This window comes from Lutra lutra, chromosome 1, assembly GCF_902655055.1.
Source record: "Lutra lutra chromosome 1, mLutLut1.2, whole genome shotgun sequence".
Classification (NCBI taxonomy): domain Eukaryota; kingdom Metazoa; phylum Chordata; class Mammalia; order Carnivora; family Mustelidae; genus Lutra; species Lutra lutra.
In genome coordinates this window covers 42,523,757-42,542,335 of record NC_062278.1, presented here as the reverse complement: position 1 = coordinate 42,542,335, position 18,579 = coordinate 42,523,757, and the positions used below count along the sequence as shown (strand labels likewise).

Below are 18,579 nucleotides of genomic sequence, written 5' to 3'. Positions count from 1 at the left end.
ATGACCTGAGTGGAAGGCAGAGGCTTTAACCCACTGAGATACCCAGGCAACCCCAGGAAACATTTTTGTTACTAGATTACCAGCTTCTTATGAAAAGATACAACTCAGGAAGAGCCAGATGGGTGAGATGTGTAGGGCAAGGTGTAGCAGAAGAGGCACAGAGCTTCCCCCTTCTTTCCAGTCACGTCATCTACCAGCACCTGTATGTGTTCACCAACAGAACACCAACCCAGAACCTTCCTAAATCCCAACTTTTGGGCTTTTAGGGAGGCTTCATTATATAGACAAGAATGATTATATCATTGGCCACTCGTGATTTAACTCCATCTCTAGCCCCTCTCCCTATTCCTGGAGTTGGGGGTGGGGAATAGGGAACCTGAAAGTTTCATCCTTCTAATCACAGGGTTTGGTTCCTCTGGCAATCAGACCCCATCCTTAGGGGTTTTCCAAAAGCTGATTCATTAACATAAATGCAGACCTGCTTGGAGGGGGTTATTATGAATAACAAAATATACCTTTATTACTCTCATCACTTAAGAAATTCCAGGGGTTTTAGGAGCATTATGTCCTGAACTGGGACGAAGACCAAATGTATTATTTCTTATTATAAATCACAGTATCCCAGAGGGAAAATCATCTGTGGAGAATGAGGGCATGAAGGTTGAGATTCGGTTTGCTGAAGAGTAGAGATGATAAGGACGGTCGAGCACAGAACACTCTAAGAAACTCTTTGACAGATAACTGAGAAGTAAGGACCAAATTTACTAGGGATGGCATAAGTTAGAGAAAATGTTCCAACAATCTCCCTCTCTGTCTCCATGGCTAAGCATTTATTTTTGTAGCCACATGGCATGAATCACAGGATGACAGAAAGAATTTGAGGATAGAAGAATGGAATTGGAGTTGGGAGACATAAATGAAAAGTTTGATCTCTTGATGAAATGTTGAAAAGGCCTCTGGGATCACAGTTTTTCCAGCTGTAAAATGGGGGTGGGTGAACCTCAGAACCAAAAGGCCCTAAAGTCTCTATTAGTGCTCCCTATTTTAGACTAAGATCATCACATGTTATAGGATAGTGAAGAGTGGGCAGCTGCTAGCATGGAGGTTGAGAATAAACTGAGACCGACAGTCCACTAGTGGAATGATTATTTCCAGAACTGAGAAGTAAATACACTCATTCAGGGAAGAAAACAAGAAGTCACAATTTACACCAAGTTATAACTTTACAGATTTTTTTCCACAATCTGCAATTCCTTCTGAACATGTTTGTCAGATTCACAGATAGATACAATCTTTATGTAGAGTCCATGCTTTTGATCTCACTGGCATACTATGTGAAAGTATTGAACAAATATCCGAATTTACAACATAATCCTCTACAATTTAGAAGGTGGCTTATCATGTGGTCATCTCAAGGCTTTTACAATATAATCAAGCGAAAAATCAACAAACTCAATCTCAGAAACTAAATTAAATGGGACACATTCACGTTCCTCCTTTATATCCTTGTCAAAGATAGAAAGCCTAGGAGGAATTTAAACACCATGGCATCATATCTGTCACAACCATATCTTTCTAGTGGTAGGAGCTCATTTTTCAAGGCTACCAGTCCATTAACCTTCACAAGAACAAAAATAAAGCAAAACAAAGAAACACTCCCTGGAGAAATGGCATTGCTCCTAATCTTGGTTATATATCTTACTGTGGGGATTTGAAGATGGAACAAAGACCTTTATCACCCCAGGCACATGGAATGATACAGACACCCTGAAATAAATATATAAAGTGCTTAGTGGTGCATAGTGTAGACAAATTGTAATTTTTTACAAAAATGATAGTGGGGTTAGAGAGAGTAACTGATATCATCCCTGTCAAATTTGTCTTACCTCGTGATTTGTAACTGGGAGGGCCAAAGCATCAACCCCATTAATTTTTTAATGTCTTGGCCTGCTCTTGGTTGCCCTTACCTCAATTCATTCACTGTATATATCTGGAACTATTAGTTTCCTGATAAATGCATTGTCAGAAAGCCAGAGGCCAATGATAAGATAGGAAATAAGGAGCTCTTGCTTGTTTTTATACGTTGCTGTTTGACTTGGGAGATAATTATAACACAGATTGATGCTCCTATTTTAAACAAGGTAGTAAATCAGCATGAAATGTAGGATTTGGGAAAGCCATGTGCCACATAATTATAATTTCTTAAAATCCCTGTGTTCACTGAATATGAGAAGCTGTAATCATGCAATATATAGCAACAGCATTACTCATCTCTTTCTCTCATGGAAGACAGTTAAGTAAACCTAAGTTACAAATTTTTAAATACTATCAGTTATGAAGTTTAAATACCATTAACTGAAGCGAAGCAAAACATATGTTGTTTGGTCTGGGATCTAGATTCCGGTGGGGAAAAGTACAGATTCAGTAAACCAGATTAAAATAATGACACAGCACACTTCATTTAAAAGTCATGGCTTTTCCACAAATAAAGTTTACTTATCACCAAGAGAGGATGTAAAAGTGTAAGAGTTCCATCAGCATAGGCGAGCAGAAGCAAAGTAGGAAAAAAAGAGAGGTGTGAAATCAGATAGGGAGACGTCTGCACATGGACTCTACCAGGGATAATAATCAAAATACCTATTAATCACATAGCAGGGACAAGGTCCCCTCAAAAAGGAGGAGTTCCAGTGCAGGACTGCAAAGACTTCCCCCCACCCCCTGCCTTATGCCAGCATTTATCCTTTGGTTGCCAAATTATGGGAGAGGACAAGTAGAGCTGAGACACTGGGTTTAGCAGGCTACCCAGGGTACCTGAGAAATGAACCAATACAGAGCTATTTGTGTAACTCACCTGCAGAAGTAGTTAGAACTACTTTGAACTAGTATAGAAGTGGTGCAAAATTTTAACCACGAGCAGACTCATTCTGATGCATATTTATGGAATATTAGCCCTGGGTGACAGCTCTTAACTGTGCAACTTTGGTGATTTAACTGATCTTCCTGAGCCTGCCAAGTGAAACGAAAGTGTTGTCTTTTACCTAGTTTTTTGGCTGCTGCTCTAAGACTTTTCCCAGCCAAAGAGAGAATTTAATCAGCTCTCTTTACCTTCCCCAATGCCATTTAGTACACCTCCTGCTACCTCAGAGCAAAGGGCGAGTCCCATGAGACAGCAGAGGGGCTTCCAAATTCAAGCCACATGCAGGTAAGAGGCAAAGTTGACTCTCCATCCTGACTTCCAGCTCCAAGGTGAACCCACCTGGGAGCAGACCCAAGAATCTGTAGTTCTAGTTGAAGCATTCTCAGGGCACATTCTGTCTCTTCCTTTTCTCCCCCTTTGACTCCATTATTTATTTCCATATAAACGATCAATGATATTTCTGTCTTGAGCTGCTTGGAAGGTAGTATCCTTAATTACAGTATCTTAAAGCAACAATTTTATACAATGAGCATCAGCTTAACTTTGCACAGGCTTTGCTGCCTACAAAAGAAAACGTTTATTTCTCATTCATCACAGTTATCAATAATGGAAACACTGTGATCACCTTATCTCAAAGGGGCACCACTTGTGTGTCACATGTGTAGACTTTGTCAAGTATGACCTTTCCATATGTTTGAGAGAATCACAATTGAAATTCCATAAATAATTTTGGACTCCTCACTGCTTAAAAAACAAAACAAAAACACAAAAGCCATAGTCAAGAATTACCAGAGAAGGAGAAAACACAGAGAAGATTTAAGGGGTGATTGAAAGAACAAGATTTACTAATAGTAAAGAGAACAGAAATGTTGTGGATGTAAAGACAAAGAAAGGTGAGAAGTTTGCTTATTATTTAATTTTTCCATTTCCTATTAAAGGGCATTGTCTTACAACCTGCCAATGTAGCATTTTGTTTCAATTAGAAAAAGATTGTCAGTGGAAAATATAAAAGTAATTTATATTTGCAAATTTTTAGATCAGTGATTTCAACTGTTCTTCACTAAGACCTCTTTTCACTACACTTCTCCACAAGTTCCTTTGAATTTTAAGTACAAATTATATCTATCAAATAAAATGGATTTATTTTATTTTTTTATTAATCAGAGAATAATCTCCGCAAATAACACTCAGAGCTACTGAGGAGCATAAAATAGCTGAATAATGATATAAAAATATGATATAATTATAACATAGATAAAGGTATTTCTAGTTTTAAGTATTCTGCATAACCTTTTGCAAGCTATGTTTCAATGTCTGTTAAGTTCTTTGGAATATCAAAATGTGTCAAGGAGGCCCACAAGTACCATCTCCAGTATTCCAATTATTTAAAGATTCCCTACTGAAAAGCAATGGATTAAACCAGTTTAAAATTATCTAAAAAAATATGATTATTCCAACTTAAAGAATTAAATTGAGTTATTCAATGTAGCATAACTGTCTAAATGTGACCGAAAAGAAAATTCTGGGGGTCTTTCTAAAAAATTGTTTTCTCACCCTTTTTTCCACTCCCTCTGTCAAAACCATTACTTGGCTCGGAGATGGCAGGAGTAGGAAGCCTCCAGGATGTACTCACCAGCCTGGTTGGTCGTGATGCTGACTGCAGCGACCTGTCTTGGTGGCGAGCTCAGCTCTGACACCCCATTAATGGCATCGATCTCAAAGGTGTAGTTAGTATGTGCCAGGAGGTCTGTCACTGTCACTGTGGTGTTGGTGAGTCCAAACTGTCGAGGGAGGAAGCGGACATTTGGGCTGCATGGCTCACACTGTTTTATATTCCACCCACATTTTTTACATATGATGTTGAAGGTAACATCTTTCCGGCCTCCTGTGTCCAGGGGCCAACTCCAGTCCAGGATGACCGAGGTCTCGTTTATATTAGAGATAACATTTCTTGGTGCAGATGGAGGTCCTGCAAAGTAGTTCAACAAAGATTAATGAGCCTCACTTCTGTTTTCTACTACAAGGGAAATAAATAATTTACAATGGAACTGAAAGAGGTAAATAACCATCTTGTCTCTATTATATACTTTTAATTCGTCCTTAGAGGATCCATGAGATTATAGACACATGGATTCAAGAGCACTGTCCTCCCTAAGCCATGAACGGGGGAGTTTTGATTCAAGTTGAAGATGTATTCACATAGTCCAACAAGGGAATTTACTACTAAATTCAATGCCCTCGTGAATAGTTATGAAAACTTTACTATTAGTTTTATAAATCTTAGTCCTTTTTCCCTATGACCTATGACCAACACATAACAAGAGGGAATAGAAATGTAAAAACACAAATCCCATGACTATAACCTCCCCTATTCTGTCAAATGTAATACAAGATCTAAACCAAGATAAAGAAAATTCTCTTTCTTTCTGGGGGTCCTGTTGCAGGAAGTGCTTTAAAAACTAATTCATTTTGCGTGATAAATGTTGCATTTGTGGTGAGCCAAGCATGGAGAGTGAAGCAGAGAAAGCTTTCAACTTGCACATGGATAATGGAAGGAAATGGGCCAAATGCTTAAAAAAAAAAAAAAAGAATAAAAAAGTGCAATAACAAGAATTAAAAATAAAACAAACATGGAGGCATGGGTTGCAGCAAAACTACTCACGGGTACAAGCCATGGATGGAGGGTCTTTGTCTGCTCGGAAGTAATTATTCTCACACCTGCAGTTCACTGAACCATCTTCGTGAGTAGAACTGTGGGGTGGGCACTTGGCACATTTCATATTACCATCCGCAGCCTTGTAGAAACCTGGTCGGCAAGCTACAACAAAATGGCTCTTTTAAATTCTGAGATAATTTTGAAAATGTATTTTTGAAAATATGTAAAACAGATTTCAGAATGTTAGGGTATACATTCATTATGAATAACAATCCACCCCCCCTCAGAACTTACAGAAGCAAATAATGTGGCCCAGTGTCGTTTCTCCACATATACATTTGAATTTACACCAAATGTTAAGGGGAAAAAACCCCCGAAGATTTAGATTATTTTGGCACCAGAGTGTGAGGAAATTTCCAGCTCATGTTTTCACAGCTTTCCTTGGCATTGAACTATTTGTGGAGAAAATACAGCAAAGCCATGTCATCATGTAGCCATCCCCTTTTAAAACATGATGCAATGTGTACACTTTCTGTACTGCAGTTAGCCCTGCACTACATACTCGCTCGGTTTTTATGAGTTTCTGTGTGTACAACTCCATCTCCACAATTGTAAGCAACTGAAGGAAGAAATCGTGGCTTTGTTATTTTAAGATTCTTGATGCGTGGTTCCCAGGAGCTGTGTTGTTTTTTTTTTTTTTTTTTTTCTGCCTTGACAGTGTTGTTCCTTAACTTCTATAGCAATGGCTTAAACTGAGATTTTAATGTATTTCCTTGTTTGAATCTCAAAAACATAGTGAGGTGTAATTTCTATTTCAGTATAGTTCCTTGTCTGTATCTCAAATACATGGGAGGTATAATTTCTATTTAAACTGATCTACTTGTGAATTGTTACTAGATTAAAGTTGGGTTTGTTTTTTTTTTATTAAGATTTATTTATTTTAGGGGCACCTGGGTGGCTCAGTTCGTTAAGCATCTGTCTTTGGTTCAAGTCATGATCCTGGGGTCCTGGAATGGAGCCAGGAAGGGCTCCCTACTCTGCTCAGCGGGGAGTCCTCTTCCCCCTCTGCTCTTCCTCTTTTGCCCTCCTTGTGCTCCTGTTCTCTCTCTCTCAAATAAATAAAATCTTTAAAAAATATATTTATTTATTTTAGTGAGAGACACCAAGATCATGACCTGAGCTGAAGTTAAGAGTGGGCTGCTTAACCAACCGAACTACCCAGGTTCTCCAAAATTAAAGCTTTTTTTTTTTTTTAATTTTTTAAAAAGATTTTATGTATTTATTTGACAGAGAGGGAGAGAGAGTAAAAGAGAGCATGAGAGAGCATGAGAGGGGAAAAGGTCAGAGAGAGAAGCAGACTTCCCGCACAGCTGAGAGCCGGATGTGGGACTCCGGGATCATGACCAGAGCCAAACGCAGTGGTTTAACCAACTGAGCCACCCAGGTGCCCAGAGTAAAGCTTTTTAAGTAAGAGTGTCATCTTTTTTTCTAGACATCTCTGAATGACATTTCTTTAAGTCCAATTAACTCGTGATGAAGTATTGATTTCAGCTGCCCCTTTAACATTCTTCATATATTTACTGCTTTAACAGAAATATGCCTCTACTATATTAGTTTTGCTTAATCTGTATATTAAATTCAAAATGCTGTAATGTTTCATGTGATCCAATATGAGAATTAAATTGGGAACTGAAATCACCGTGAAAATCCTGCAAGAAGTCTCCTGACATTGTTTTGAGGATTCAATTCAGGCTCTAAATTTTTTAAATTTCCTCCAGATTATCTTTGGAAGTTAATGATTTCTTAAATCTCTAAAACTCAGTGTCGATGCTACATTGAGATTTGATGACTTAAACACTGACATAGAGAATATACTCTATAGATTGCCTTTATCATTGAATCTCGGAATTTTCCTTCATCAACTTCATATTGTGAATAATAGGTTATTTGCATGCAAGTAAACCTGTGTGGACAAATGTTAACTTTCATAATCATTAAATGCATTTTGAAAGGTGACACATTATATCCATAACAGTGGGTCTTCCTACTGAATGTTTCTTAAAAAATACACTGCCAAGGGAAATCTACTATTAAGACCCATGATTACAATAACTAAAGATGATAGCATTCGTTAATCTAGTCTTGCTGTTTTCTAGTTTCTATCAAGAATGGCTGCATTCGGATTACCTAAATCAAACAAATTTTGGTGCCACATTGAGAGCCACACAGATAAATTCTATTGCCCTAACCAAACACGGATTAGGATTATAAACTTTTGAACATTGTTCTTGAGCACAGGTTAGAAACCACCACTCATATCTCATGTCATATTGCCTCAGGGGAAAATGATGTAAAGTATAAACACTTAACTTCTGGTTTCAGTTTAGCTCATTGAGCGCCTTTAAATTTGCAAGAGAGCAATACTGAGTCTTTAAAAGATAGAGTTGCAGTGTTGGCGTCTACTTTGTTTTTTGGTTGCTGGTAAGCTTATCTGCATGTTTTTATTGGAGGTTTTTATGGCTTCTACAACATTTAGCATAAAGGTATTCACTAAACACTCAATGACTTTTTGTTAATATTATAAATGGCTATACTCTGTGATATTTAAGGAAAAGACAAGACAGTCATATAATCACTTCTTAGCTACAACACAGGACTTCTAATAATAACTTCAAAGTAGCTAGAGTAAATCAACCTAGAAGTTAAGAATGTGATTCAAACTAGTAACTTGATTTTCTCTAAATCTGATTCGATAACCTTAGATACAATACTAGTAAAAGGTAGGTAGACACACGCACATTCAGTTTAACAAATTCTTGGCAATCATTTATTTACTCTTGTTCAGGCTTTCTGTTAGCCTTGAAGATACAAATGCCCCTAATTCTGTCTATCTTAAAAGGGCCTTGCAATAACAAGGCGGCAACAGACATTTAACATAGGCCACAAGGAGCGAGCATTCCATTTTGACTGAGCTGTTGGAAGGAGCTACACAGAAGGAATCTCATTTGAGAAAGATTGGAAAATATAGTAAAAGCTGGCCTGTAAGTAGCATAATTAAATACACAAATACGAACAGGAAAAGAGAAACTATTAAGTAGAGGAACATGATGGTTACTGTTGGTCACATAGTAAACACCTAACCCTGATTTCAGCTTGCTGATAGAATTTTGATTTTGTTTAGAATCACAGTCTGCTGAGTACTCCTTTACACAGATATGATTGCAAATAGTTATGGATGGCCCAAATGATGGCTAAAAGATGGGCAAAAAGATGCAAACAGAAATCTGATGAAAGTCTTTGAAATACCCCCCCCCCCCCCCCCCCGCAGGAGATGGTCCAAATGTAACAGAAGCCACTCTACCTACATTATTCCAGCATTGATTCTCTGCATAATGGTTTACATGTGACAATAAGTTAAAGGCCAAGAAAATTAGATGTATAACCTGCACCTGATTTAACTAGCACCTCTCTCAGGATTTCTTTATTTATTTGACAGAGAGATCACAAGCAGGCAGAGAGGCAGGCAGAGAGAGAGGAGGAAGCAGGCTCCCTGCTGAGCAGAGAGCCCGACGCGGGGCTCGATCCCAGGACCCTGAGATCATGACCCGAGCCAAAGGCAGCGGCTTAACCCACTGAGCCACCCAGGCGCCCCTCTCAGGATTTCTTATAATGTCAGAAACATAACACCCTATTTGTTTAAGTCGCCATGGGCAAATTCTTCATCTCTACAGCGGAAAGTATTTCTAAAGGATGGGAGACAAGCAGAGAATGCAGTTGAGAGGAACTAATAGAATTACAAGCTAATGGAGCTAAAAAGATCCTAATAAATCACTTTGGCCAGTCGGTATACAGTCCGTCTGAGGACCCAGAAGTCCGGGACTTCAGGTGACACACAACTGGGACAGCCCCCCTACTCTGCCTCTTCCGGTGGTAGTCAGGTGATCGGCTCTACTTCTCCAATTTGTTAATATTTATGAAATTACAACCATACAGAGTCCAATAATAGATTCAATAGCAACACCCTAAATTGTGTAGACTTCTTTACTCTTTCTGAAAAACTTTCATAGGTACCATCTCAATTGAATCTCACAACAATTGTATTGAAATCATTGGGGCAGATATGAATCTGTTCATTTTACAGAATGGGCAAACAGAAAAAGTAGCATGCCCCAAGATAATGAAGAATTCAATAATCTAAAAAAAGAGATTTTCCCGCTGTTAATTTTATATAAATCACTTACTGAAAACAAATAACTCTCTAGATCCATGAATTATTTTCCTACTAATTCTAAGCTGTTGTTATGACATTGAAGAACAGTCATTTAAAACTTATTTAATTAAACAAATGCAAGTCTTTCGTCATCTACTCTTAGTAAGAAAATTTATCACAAAGGGTAATGTTTTCTCATGATTCTCTAGGATTTTCTATTTGATGTCTATAAGTGTTATGGGGAGATGGGCAAGTGTTTTTTGTTGGAAGGGCAGAGCTGTTAAAGTCAGGAATAGCACAACTCACGGTATGTGGGTTTTTTTTTTCCTTTCTTTCTACAAGCAGGATCTTTAAATTTTCTGCTAAAATTGTCCAACAAATTTGAGAATATGACTGAATAATTTATATTCATTAATAAAATTATACTGATAGGAAACACTCCTTAAATTCATAAGGAGAAATTCTTTATATAGCATTCTTACTTTCAAATTTTTCCCATCAATAAATAATCTCTCTTCTCTCTCTTCCTTGCAGTCAATCAATTTGTGCTTAAATACCTATATACCTATTATACCGTCTTCAACTTTCAAAAAATTCCTCTTGGAAGAATTTGATCCTTTACCTCTAAGAAGCATAAATACCTGTGTTTTAGTATCTTGCTTATAGTAATAAAAGCAATGATTGTAATTTGAGAGCACCTCCTTTCTCTTTGAATGCAAAACTAGTGATAAAATAATTAGCACATTTCTTTCGTTCAAGTAGTATTTCAGGGACTAAGAAGGTTTAGCATAAAAAAAATCAGGTAAAGGAGTAGAGAGTAATGTTTTTCTTCCTTTCATTGCTCAAGGGAAATCTTAGTCAACTTACTACAGAACATCACGGAAAAAAGAGTGGACAGAATGGATACTAATTAAGATTTATCCAGTTTTAAGTTTTAAAATTAAACAAAACAAAACAAAGCAAACAAACAATATATGCTATATAGTTAAGGCCTTCCGTGGTTCAGGCAAGCTACTAAAGCAATATTCAACTAAGGTGGATACATACATATTCGAAACTACTGGCAGAATGACAGAATTCTGATTTACAGATTTCTTCAGGTAACCTGGTATATATGTTATTCTCAAACACTGGTTAGATTACTCACAGATTTCAATCCCAGGGTAATAAAACAAAAGAGTAATTACACAGTTTCATATCATTTGAGTGGAGACAAATTACCACCCTAGTTTTTGTGGTCCCAGAAATGTTTTATTCCCCTGCTTTAATGAAGATTTTTGAAGTAGTTAAATGTGGCAGGAGCTCTTATCTTTGATTTTGTGTTGATGAATCTAAGTAAGGGGAGCCATGAGTCTAAATTAATAATCATTAAAAGCCAGAGGTGTCACTTCCTCAAACCCTACTAGATATCAGCATAAATTTACTAAGTAATGAGAGTTGTTTATACAACATTTGGATTTTTAAAATTCATTTTCCTCAGACAAATATGTATTAATCTCCAAAATGACCTAGACACTTTATTGTGTCCAGTCTTAAAGTGATAAAAGCTGCAATCCTAGCTTTAAAAAGATCAAATCCATATGGCATGTCTATTTTAGAAATGGATCTCCTTGCTTGAAAATGTGAGTGCTAAGATCAATTTCAATATGACATTTTAATGTCATTTTCATCAAGAAATTCTTTCATTTCTCTTCTTTTAATCCCAAGACTTCAAGTTGTTGTCAGTATTTTACAGGAAGAGCACTGGACTAGGAAGAGAAAATTCAGGTTAGGATCTAATCTTTTCTGGTAAATGGGTATTATCCCAAAGGCACTGGCTAAGAGTATACAAATTCTAATTATGTCCTTGGGATAGTGATTTCCTTTTCTATCAGTAAGTCTCAAGTTCCATTTGTAGTAATTACAGTATGTTCTCAGGTTAGACCCTAAGCGTTATAGAGATAAGACTTATTTCCTATTCATTTTGTATGCAGAGTGTCTAGCACATTGTTCAGCACCTATCACTTGATGAGATACATTTTGAAGTGAATGAGTAACTTGAACCCAATTTTAGTCCCTACACTTCTATTTTTTCATTTGTCAAGTGATGGGCATTGACTAACTTATCTCTAAAAACTCTTCACATTAACACTTCAAAAGGTTAATACTTTGTGTACCAAGATTTGTAGGATTCCTAGAACTTTCTAGGTTGTAATAAGTAGATTGAAGTACTTCACTTTCCTCACTGCTTTAAGGATTAAAATTTGCCACTGAAATTATAAAATCACATAGAGCAACAAGACAAAGAAAAGAGATTCTCTTCTGACTTAAAAGAAATATTCTTGAAAAAGAAATGACAGATTTTTACTCTTTTCAGTGTTTTTCCGTATCAAAGTGGTATGTATTCAAAGGACATGTTGATTTCATGATTGAAGGGGTTGAAAAATAAATTGACCACCAAACAAATAATTCCCTATTTCATAGTTTCATCTTAACAAATAACACAATAAAACCATATTTGATCTTACGTCCGGTTCAGATGGAGTAGGATGTTTAAAATTTTGAAAATCTTAAGGGAATGAACAAAAATTAAAATACGATATTCTCTTTAATTTTGTAAAATGTAAGAAAAAATTTTTCCTGTTTTTTTTTTGAAATTTTATTTATTTGATAGACAGAGATCACAAGTAGACAGAGAGGCAGGCAGAGAGAGAGGGAAGCAGACTCCCTGCTGAGCAGAGAGCCCAATGCGGGGCTCAATCCCGGGACCCTGAGATCATGACCTGAGCTGAAGGCAGAGGTTTAACCCACTGAACCACCCAGGCACCCCAATTTTTTCTTTTTTTATGACAAGGGAAATAGGCACAAGATTGAAAATAAAGTTTAAAAGAGAATACATTTCTCTTCTTCTGTCTACTAGAGGCAGACTTCTAGTCTGCCATGAGTTTTTGTCTTTCCTTACTAATCTACATTTTAGTTCCTCTATTCTAAGCGCTGAGTTAGTGAGAATATGCTTGCTCACTTATTGAGCAAACCCCAAAACTTATTGAAGAATCCAAGTTGGGCCACAGTAGTACAAAAATGATAAAGTCCTTGCCAAATGTTAATCTGCTATTGAGAACACTAAAAAATGTGAATAAAATAAGAGAAGGAAGACAAAATAATACCAATTTGTAGTGAATGAATGAAAAATATTTTGGGAATCTGCTGATTCCATATTTATGAAGAGGTAACAATAAAACAGGAACTAAATACTACAGGTCAATAGGTGCGTTAAAAAAATCCAACTATCAGCTTTGGAAAATAACAAAGAAAAAGTATGAAATAGAGAGTATTATGAGCACTGTGTATACAATGAATAATAATTATAAAAAGGCTTCAAGATAGAATCTTGGCCTTATTCCCAAAGCACATAGCATACTTTCCTCCAAGTCATAATTGATGGGTTTGAGCTACGCTGATACAGAGAATGGGTAAAGTTACCATAGTGAAAGGAAAACAAATGCACTTAGTAAACCATGGTGGCTACTGTTGAAAGAAAGTAGACAGCCTTTCAATTGCAAAGTGAATTTTGTCTCCAGTTGACTAATGTGGTTGACTTTTAAGAGAAAACATGGTCCTAATTAAGGGTTAAAAGGCTCATTTCAATTTGAATTAACTTTAAATTAAAAAATAAAGCTGTTGGTAAATAGGTCCCATTTAGTATTCAGACTTTAGCTCCATAGACACAGGGCTATATTATCAATTCCCAGCCATAAACACAAACTAATGACCAGAACCAGCACTGACTAAACAGATGATTTCCTGGCCTTGCAATTCCAGACCTGACAGGGTCTATTTGCCGGTACAAGGTCAAAGCAACTGTTTATTCCCAAAATGAGCTGCTCTCCACAATCTTACAGGAATTCTATTCTTTGCCATTTGAATAGAGGTACAATGCTTTGAGGCAAGGCCGAAGGATTTCAATACACTGGAAGTGGCTCCGTTCAGTCATTAAACCCTGCCTGCAATGTGCAGCATTTACAAAGTGATCAAGTGTTTCCTTCTTCTGTTCCTTCCACTGTTCAATAAAGGCCTAAGGCAAAATGCCACCACACCATTAAACACAACAGAATCAATCACAATCTGGTGTGGCTCAAAGATAGCTTAGTAACAAGACTTTATTGTGTTTGTTGTTGTTCCATCAGATTTAGCAAGACAGGTGCCAGTAGACCTGAAATATGTCCAATGCACACTGGCCCCAAAGAGAATACGAAAACAGCCCCCATCCTGCAGATTGTCGCATTTGGCCAGCTTTTCCGTTGTCTTCCACTTTCAGGGGAGAACTGTGGATCCTCAGAGTGGCACTTATTTGAGCTTTTCTGTTCTTAATTATCAATGCCCAGAGATGAGACCCATTAACTAAGTTTACAAATTCATAGGAGTACTATGTATATAACAAATAGGTAAATACTAAAAGAGAGGAAAAGGAGGGATGATTATGAAAGAGAAAGTCATTTTTATGGGGTTTTATTATGGTGAATGTAAAATGCAAAGGGCCCAAATCTATACTCAAGGCATACTGAGAGAGAGCCCAGAAAAGACTTTCAGGATAGTGCCAGAAGTCTTCTGTAAATCAGAGTAGCACTGGAATGTCTAAGAAAAACTATTCCTAGGAAGGGGTTTTGGAGAAGGTAAATCACTTCTATGTTTAAGAATTACTATAGATGAGCATTTTCCAGGCTGCACTGGAACTGTAACTAGAGCACAGGGAGATCACCAGTCCAATACTTACGTTTATAAACTAATTTTAAAATAGAAGTTCCATAATAGATTTGTAATCACCCAGAGTAGGAGTTTGAGACACAAATCATGAAAACCTTAGATGTGATCTCCAAAGGATCTATTGCCTGTAAATGCACAAAAACCAATTAGCTCCTGTGTGTATTTATATATGTAAAGATATACTTATGATATTGACAAATTAGAAAGAATATCTCAAATTAGGAAGGTGGTTAAGTTATCCCATATTCATACATTTTCACAAATAAATTATGATGTGTTCATACATTTATCTGATGGAGTTGACGTCTCATACAGAAAGATGTTCATGCTATTTTTATGGGTAAAAAGCAGGAAAAAATAATAAACATGTAACCCTGTTTTTAATTTTCTTATTAATGTTATCACTTATCTAATGACAAACAAAAACTAAAGGGGTTTTAGAAGCGAAAAGGCTGTAGCACGTACACACAAAAATATCACAACACTTCAATCAATGAACACTATGTGTGTGTGTGTGTGCATGTGTGTGTGTGTGTGTGTGGTATAATTTGAGCTTTAGGTACATGTCGTGAAAGTAAGAAACTAACTATGCATACTATGTGCGGTTTAGATTTATACATTGAAATTACTCTTACTTTACTACACACACGCACACACACACACACCCTCGCACACATTTTCACTGTGGTTTTTACTAGTTCTTGTTTCTATTATACTGCTCTAGGTATTTTCTTTTTCCTCTCTTCTCTTTTTTAAAAAATCCAGGGGCGCCTGGGTGGCTCAGTGGGTTAAGCCGCTGCCTTCGGCTCAGGTCATGATCTCAGGGTCCTGGGATCGAGTCCCGCATCGGGCTCTCTGCTCAGCAGGGAGCCTGCTTCCCTCTCTCTCTCTCTCTCTCTGCCTGCCTTTCTGTCTACTTGTGATCTCTCTCTGTCAAATAAATAAATAAAATCTTTAAAAATAAATAAATAAATAAATAAATAAATAAATAAAAATCCAACATAGGGCGCCTGGGTGGCTCAGTGGGTTAAGCCGCTGCCTTCGGCTCAGGTCATGATCTCAGGGTCTTGGGATCGAGTCCCGCATCGGGCTCTCTGCTCAGCAGGGAGCCTGCTTCCCTCTCTCTCTCTCTCTCTCTCTCTCTGCCTGCCTCTCCGTCTACTTGTGATCTCTATCTGTCAAATAAATAAATAAAAATCTTAAAAAAAAAAATCCAACATGGAGGAAAATTATTGTTGACTGCAAATGTCAATAGCCCCACTAATGTGAATTTCACACTTCTGATCTCAAGTAACTATACCTCACTTGGGAACATTTAAACAGAAAATAGCACAATTTTTAAAAACCAGGATTTTAAAGAAAACCTATAAAAGGTAGAAAACTCAGAGGAAAAAAAAAAAGAAAAAAGAATTCTATGGATGCTGCAAGAGACAGTGCAAAAATATTTGCCATCTTAGTTACACAGTTAATTATCCACTCTCCAAAAGAGAAGATCACCACCTAGAATTTGAAAACTGGTGACATCATTATATTTTATCAGAAGTCCTTTAGATTTGCTTTACTTTCTAGATAAGTTTAAAATAATGTCTATTTTTATCCTGAAGAAACACCTTTGCAACTTTCAAATTTTTATTTTAACACATCTTATGATCCTATCAGCTTTCTATCCCATTTTTATCTTGTGAAATTTATTAAAATTACTGATAACATTGTGGTCAAAAAGTGATGCATTTAAAAGAAACCTATAAGGGCACTGGGTGTCTCAGTCGGTTAAGCGTCTGCCTTCAGCTCAGATCATGATCTCAGAGTCCTGGGATCGGGCCTCACATCGGGCTCTGGGCTCAGCAGGGAGCCTGTTGCTTCCTCACCCTCTGCCTGCCTCTCTGCCTACTTTTGTTGTCTGTCAAATAAATAAGTAAAATCTTAAAAATAAATAAATAAAAGAAACCTATAATGTGTCATTTATACGTTAAGTATTCATCTTATGATCACAAAATATTACCAACAAGAAGTGTGTAATTAGAAGTATCCAGTATTGGCTTTGAATACCTTCATGGCTAACATTTGTAAGATAACATAGAGAAAATGAATTACTGTAATTCTGAGGTCTCTTTTTTCATCTATATATATGTTTATGGTAAATCTTTATTCCAAGATAAAAAGGGGATTTCTACTCAACATATGCTGAAATTTCATTCTCTAAATGGGTAAGAAAGAACTTTACAAAGGAAACATAAAAAGCAAATAGAAGTCCATAAATAGATGCCCATGGGATCAACAAAACCATTAGTCAAATAAGTGTTTCATAAAAATTTCAACCAATCATGTATTCTGAAACTGTTAGGGAAGACATAAATGTTCATAACTGTATCAAATAGCATATCTATATATTTTAATTTTACTTAAAATTATTTCCATCCTATTCAAGAAAAAATTATTTTTCTCCTTGAATAAGAATATGAGGTTTTCAAAGAAAAAAAGTCACTGTGAGGTTTCACATGCATATGTCTATTCTAAAATATATGTCAAAAATACAAAATATCTCTCCTTAATTAAGGTAGAAATAAATTTCTCAAAATATAGAAAAGAATCTCATGGGCAGAAGACACAGCAATAGATCATAGTATTTAATGGTGTTATTAAAATAAAAAGGAGTCGGGCACCTGGGTGGGTGAGTCCGTTTAGTGTCTGACTCTTGATTTTGATTCAGGTCATGATCTCAGTGTGGTGAGAGCAAGTTGGGCTCTGGGTGTAAAGTCTATATAGGATTCTTTCTCTCCCTCTGCCCCTTCCCCTGCTCAAGCTCTCTCTCTCTAATAAATAAATAAATATTTTTAAAAAGAAGTAAGTAAAAAGACCAGGTTTGAATTCCTTAAAGAGGTTAATTTCTAAATATAGAGGCAATCGTTTTTGTTCCTGCGTAGTTAGACTTTATTATTCATAACTTTACATTTGACTTGGGAGACAGATCATTGAATAAAAAGGATAAGATTAAATTAAGTTAAATTCATCTAAGAGGAAGACAGGATTAAAGGGTGAAGGTATACTAGAAAGATGAGAAAATATGACAGAAGAAATCTTAAACTGAATTGCTTATAGCTGGCAAACATATACCATTTTTCTAGTACAAAAACTGGGATACATTAGAAATTTGGAACATAAAGATGAAGAACAAAAGAGGACATCTGCCATTTTTGTCCACTCTTTTTGGTTATTTTACATAATTTCAGATTTGGTCACCTGTGCTTAGCGTTGTTGCCCTAAGGGAACAACGGGGTTGCCCTAAGGGAACAACGAAGGGAAGGGGGTGGTGGGAGCCAGAGAGAGAAAGAAAACGGGAGAGGGAAGGAAGGATGGAGAAAGAGGTGTGTGTTCCTATTTAAAACCACTGAGTAGATTTTGCAAGTTTCTTTTAAGACAGAGGTCGTTATGTATTCCATCCACCCTCTGGAATTATTATTTAGAATTTTGTTGGTTTACTTTAGAAATGCATTTAGCTTAACTTCTTCTATCCTACTAATTTAGGTGCTTAATTCTTGAACTTGAGGCTGGAGAAGTGAGGGATTGTTCAGGGGATGGGACATTAAGTCACATCTTATTCCAGCAGGCTTTGAAAACCCAGGCAGTGTGATATATAAGAGATGAATCATTAAACTCTACACCTGAAACTAATATTACACAGTATGTTAACTGACTCGAATTTAACGAAAAATTTGAGGAAAAAAAAAACCCAGGTAGATTGCATTACCTGTTTGGAGCACCTTCCCCATATCTAACCACTTGAAGAAAATAGTTCTCACCTCCATGTAATATAATATATACCATTTCCTGCAAATCTCCTCCATGTCTAGCGCTGCACTTGTACTTCACTTCTGTACTTACAATGATCATGTGGCACAGGTATTATCTACTTTTCCTTGAAGAGATGATTGAGGCTTAATGATATTAAGTGCATTGGCTGCTTATCCCTCTATTAAGTGTTGTAACCAGAAGTGAAATCTAAGTCTGGAGAATTCCTAGACACAGATATTTATGTGGTGTGTACTGACTGTC

At 36.7% G+C, this 18,579-nt stretch overlaps 1 protein-coding gene across 2 annotated transcripts in view; it reads right to left on the bottom strand.

Annotated features, from left to right (window-relative positions):
- EPHA3 (EPH receptor A3) overlaps positions 1–18,579 on the bottom strand; it is a 378,318-nt gene that overhangs the window by 127,530 nt on the left and 232,209 nt on the right. For both annotated transcript variants that reach the window (XM_047722433.1, XM_047722443.1), the window contains exons 4-5: positions 5,580–5,735; positions 4,551–4,886 (exon numbers count right to left, since the gene is read on the bottom strand). In XM_047722433.1, coding sequence (XP_047578389.1) covers positions 4,551–4,886; positions 5,580–5,735 — 492 coding nt within the window. The remainder of the gene's footprint in view (positions 1–4,550; positions 4,887–5,579; positions 5,736–18,579) is intronic.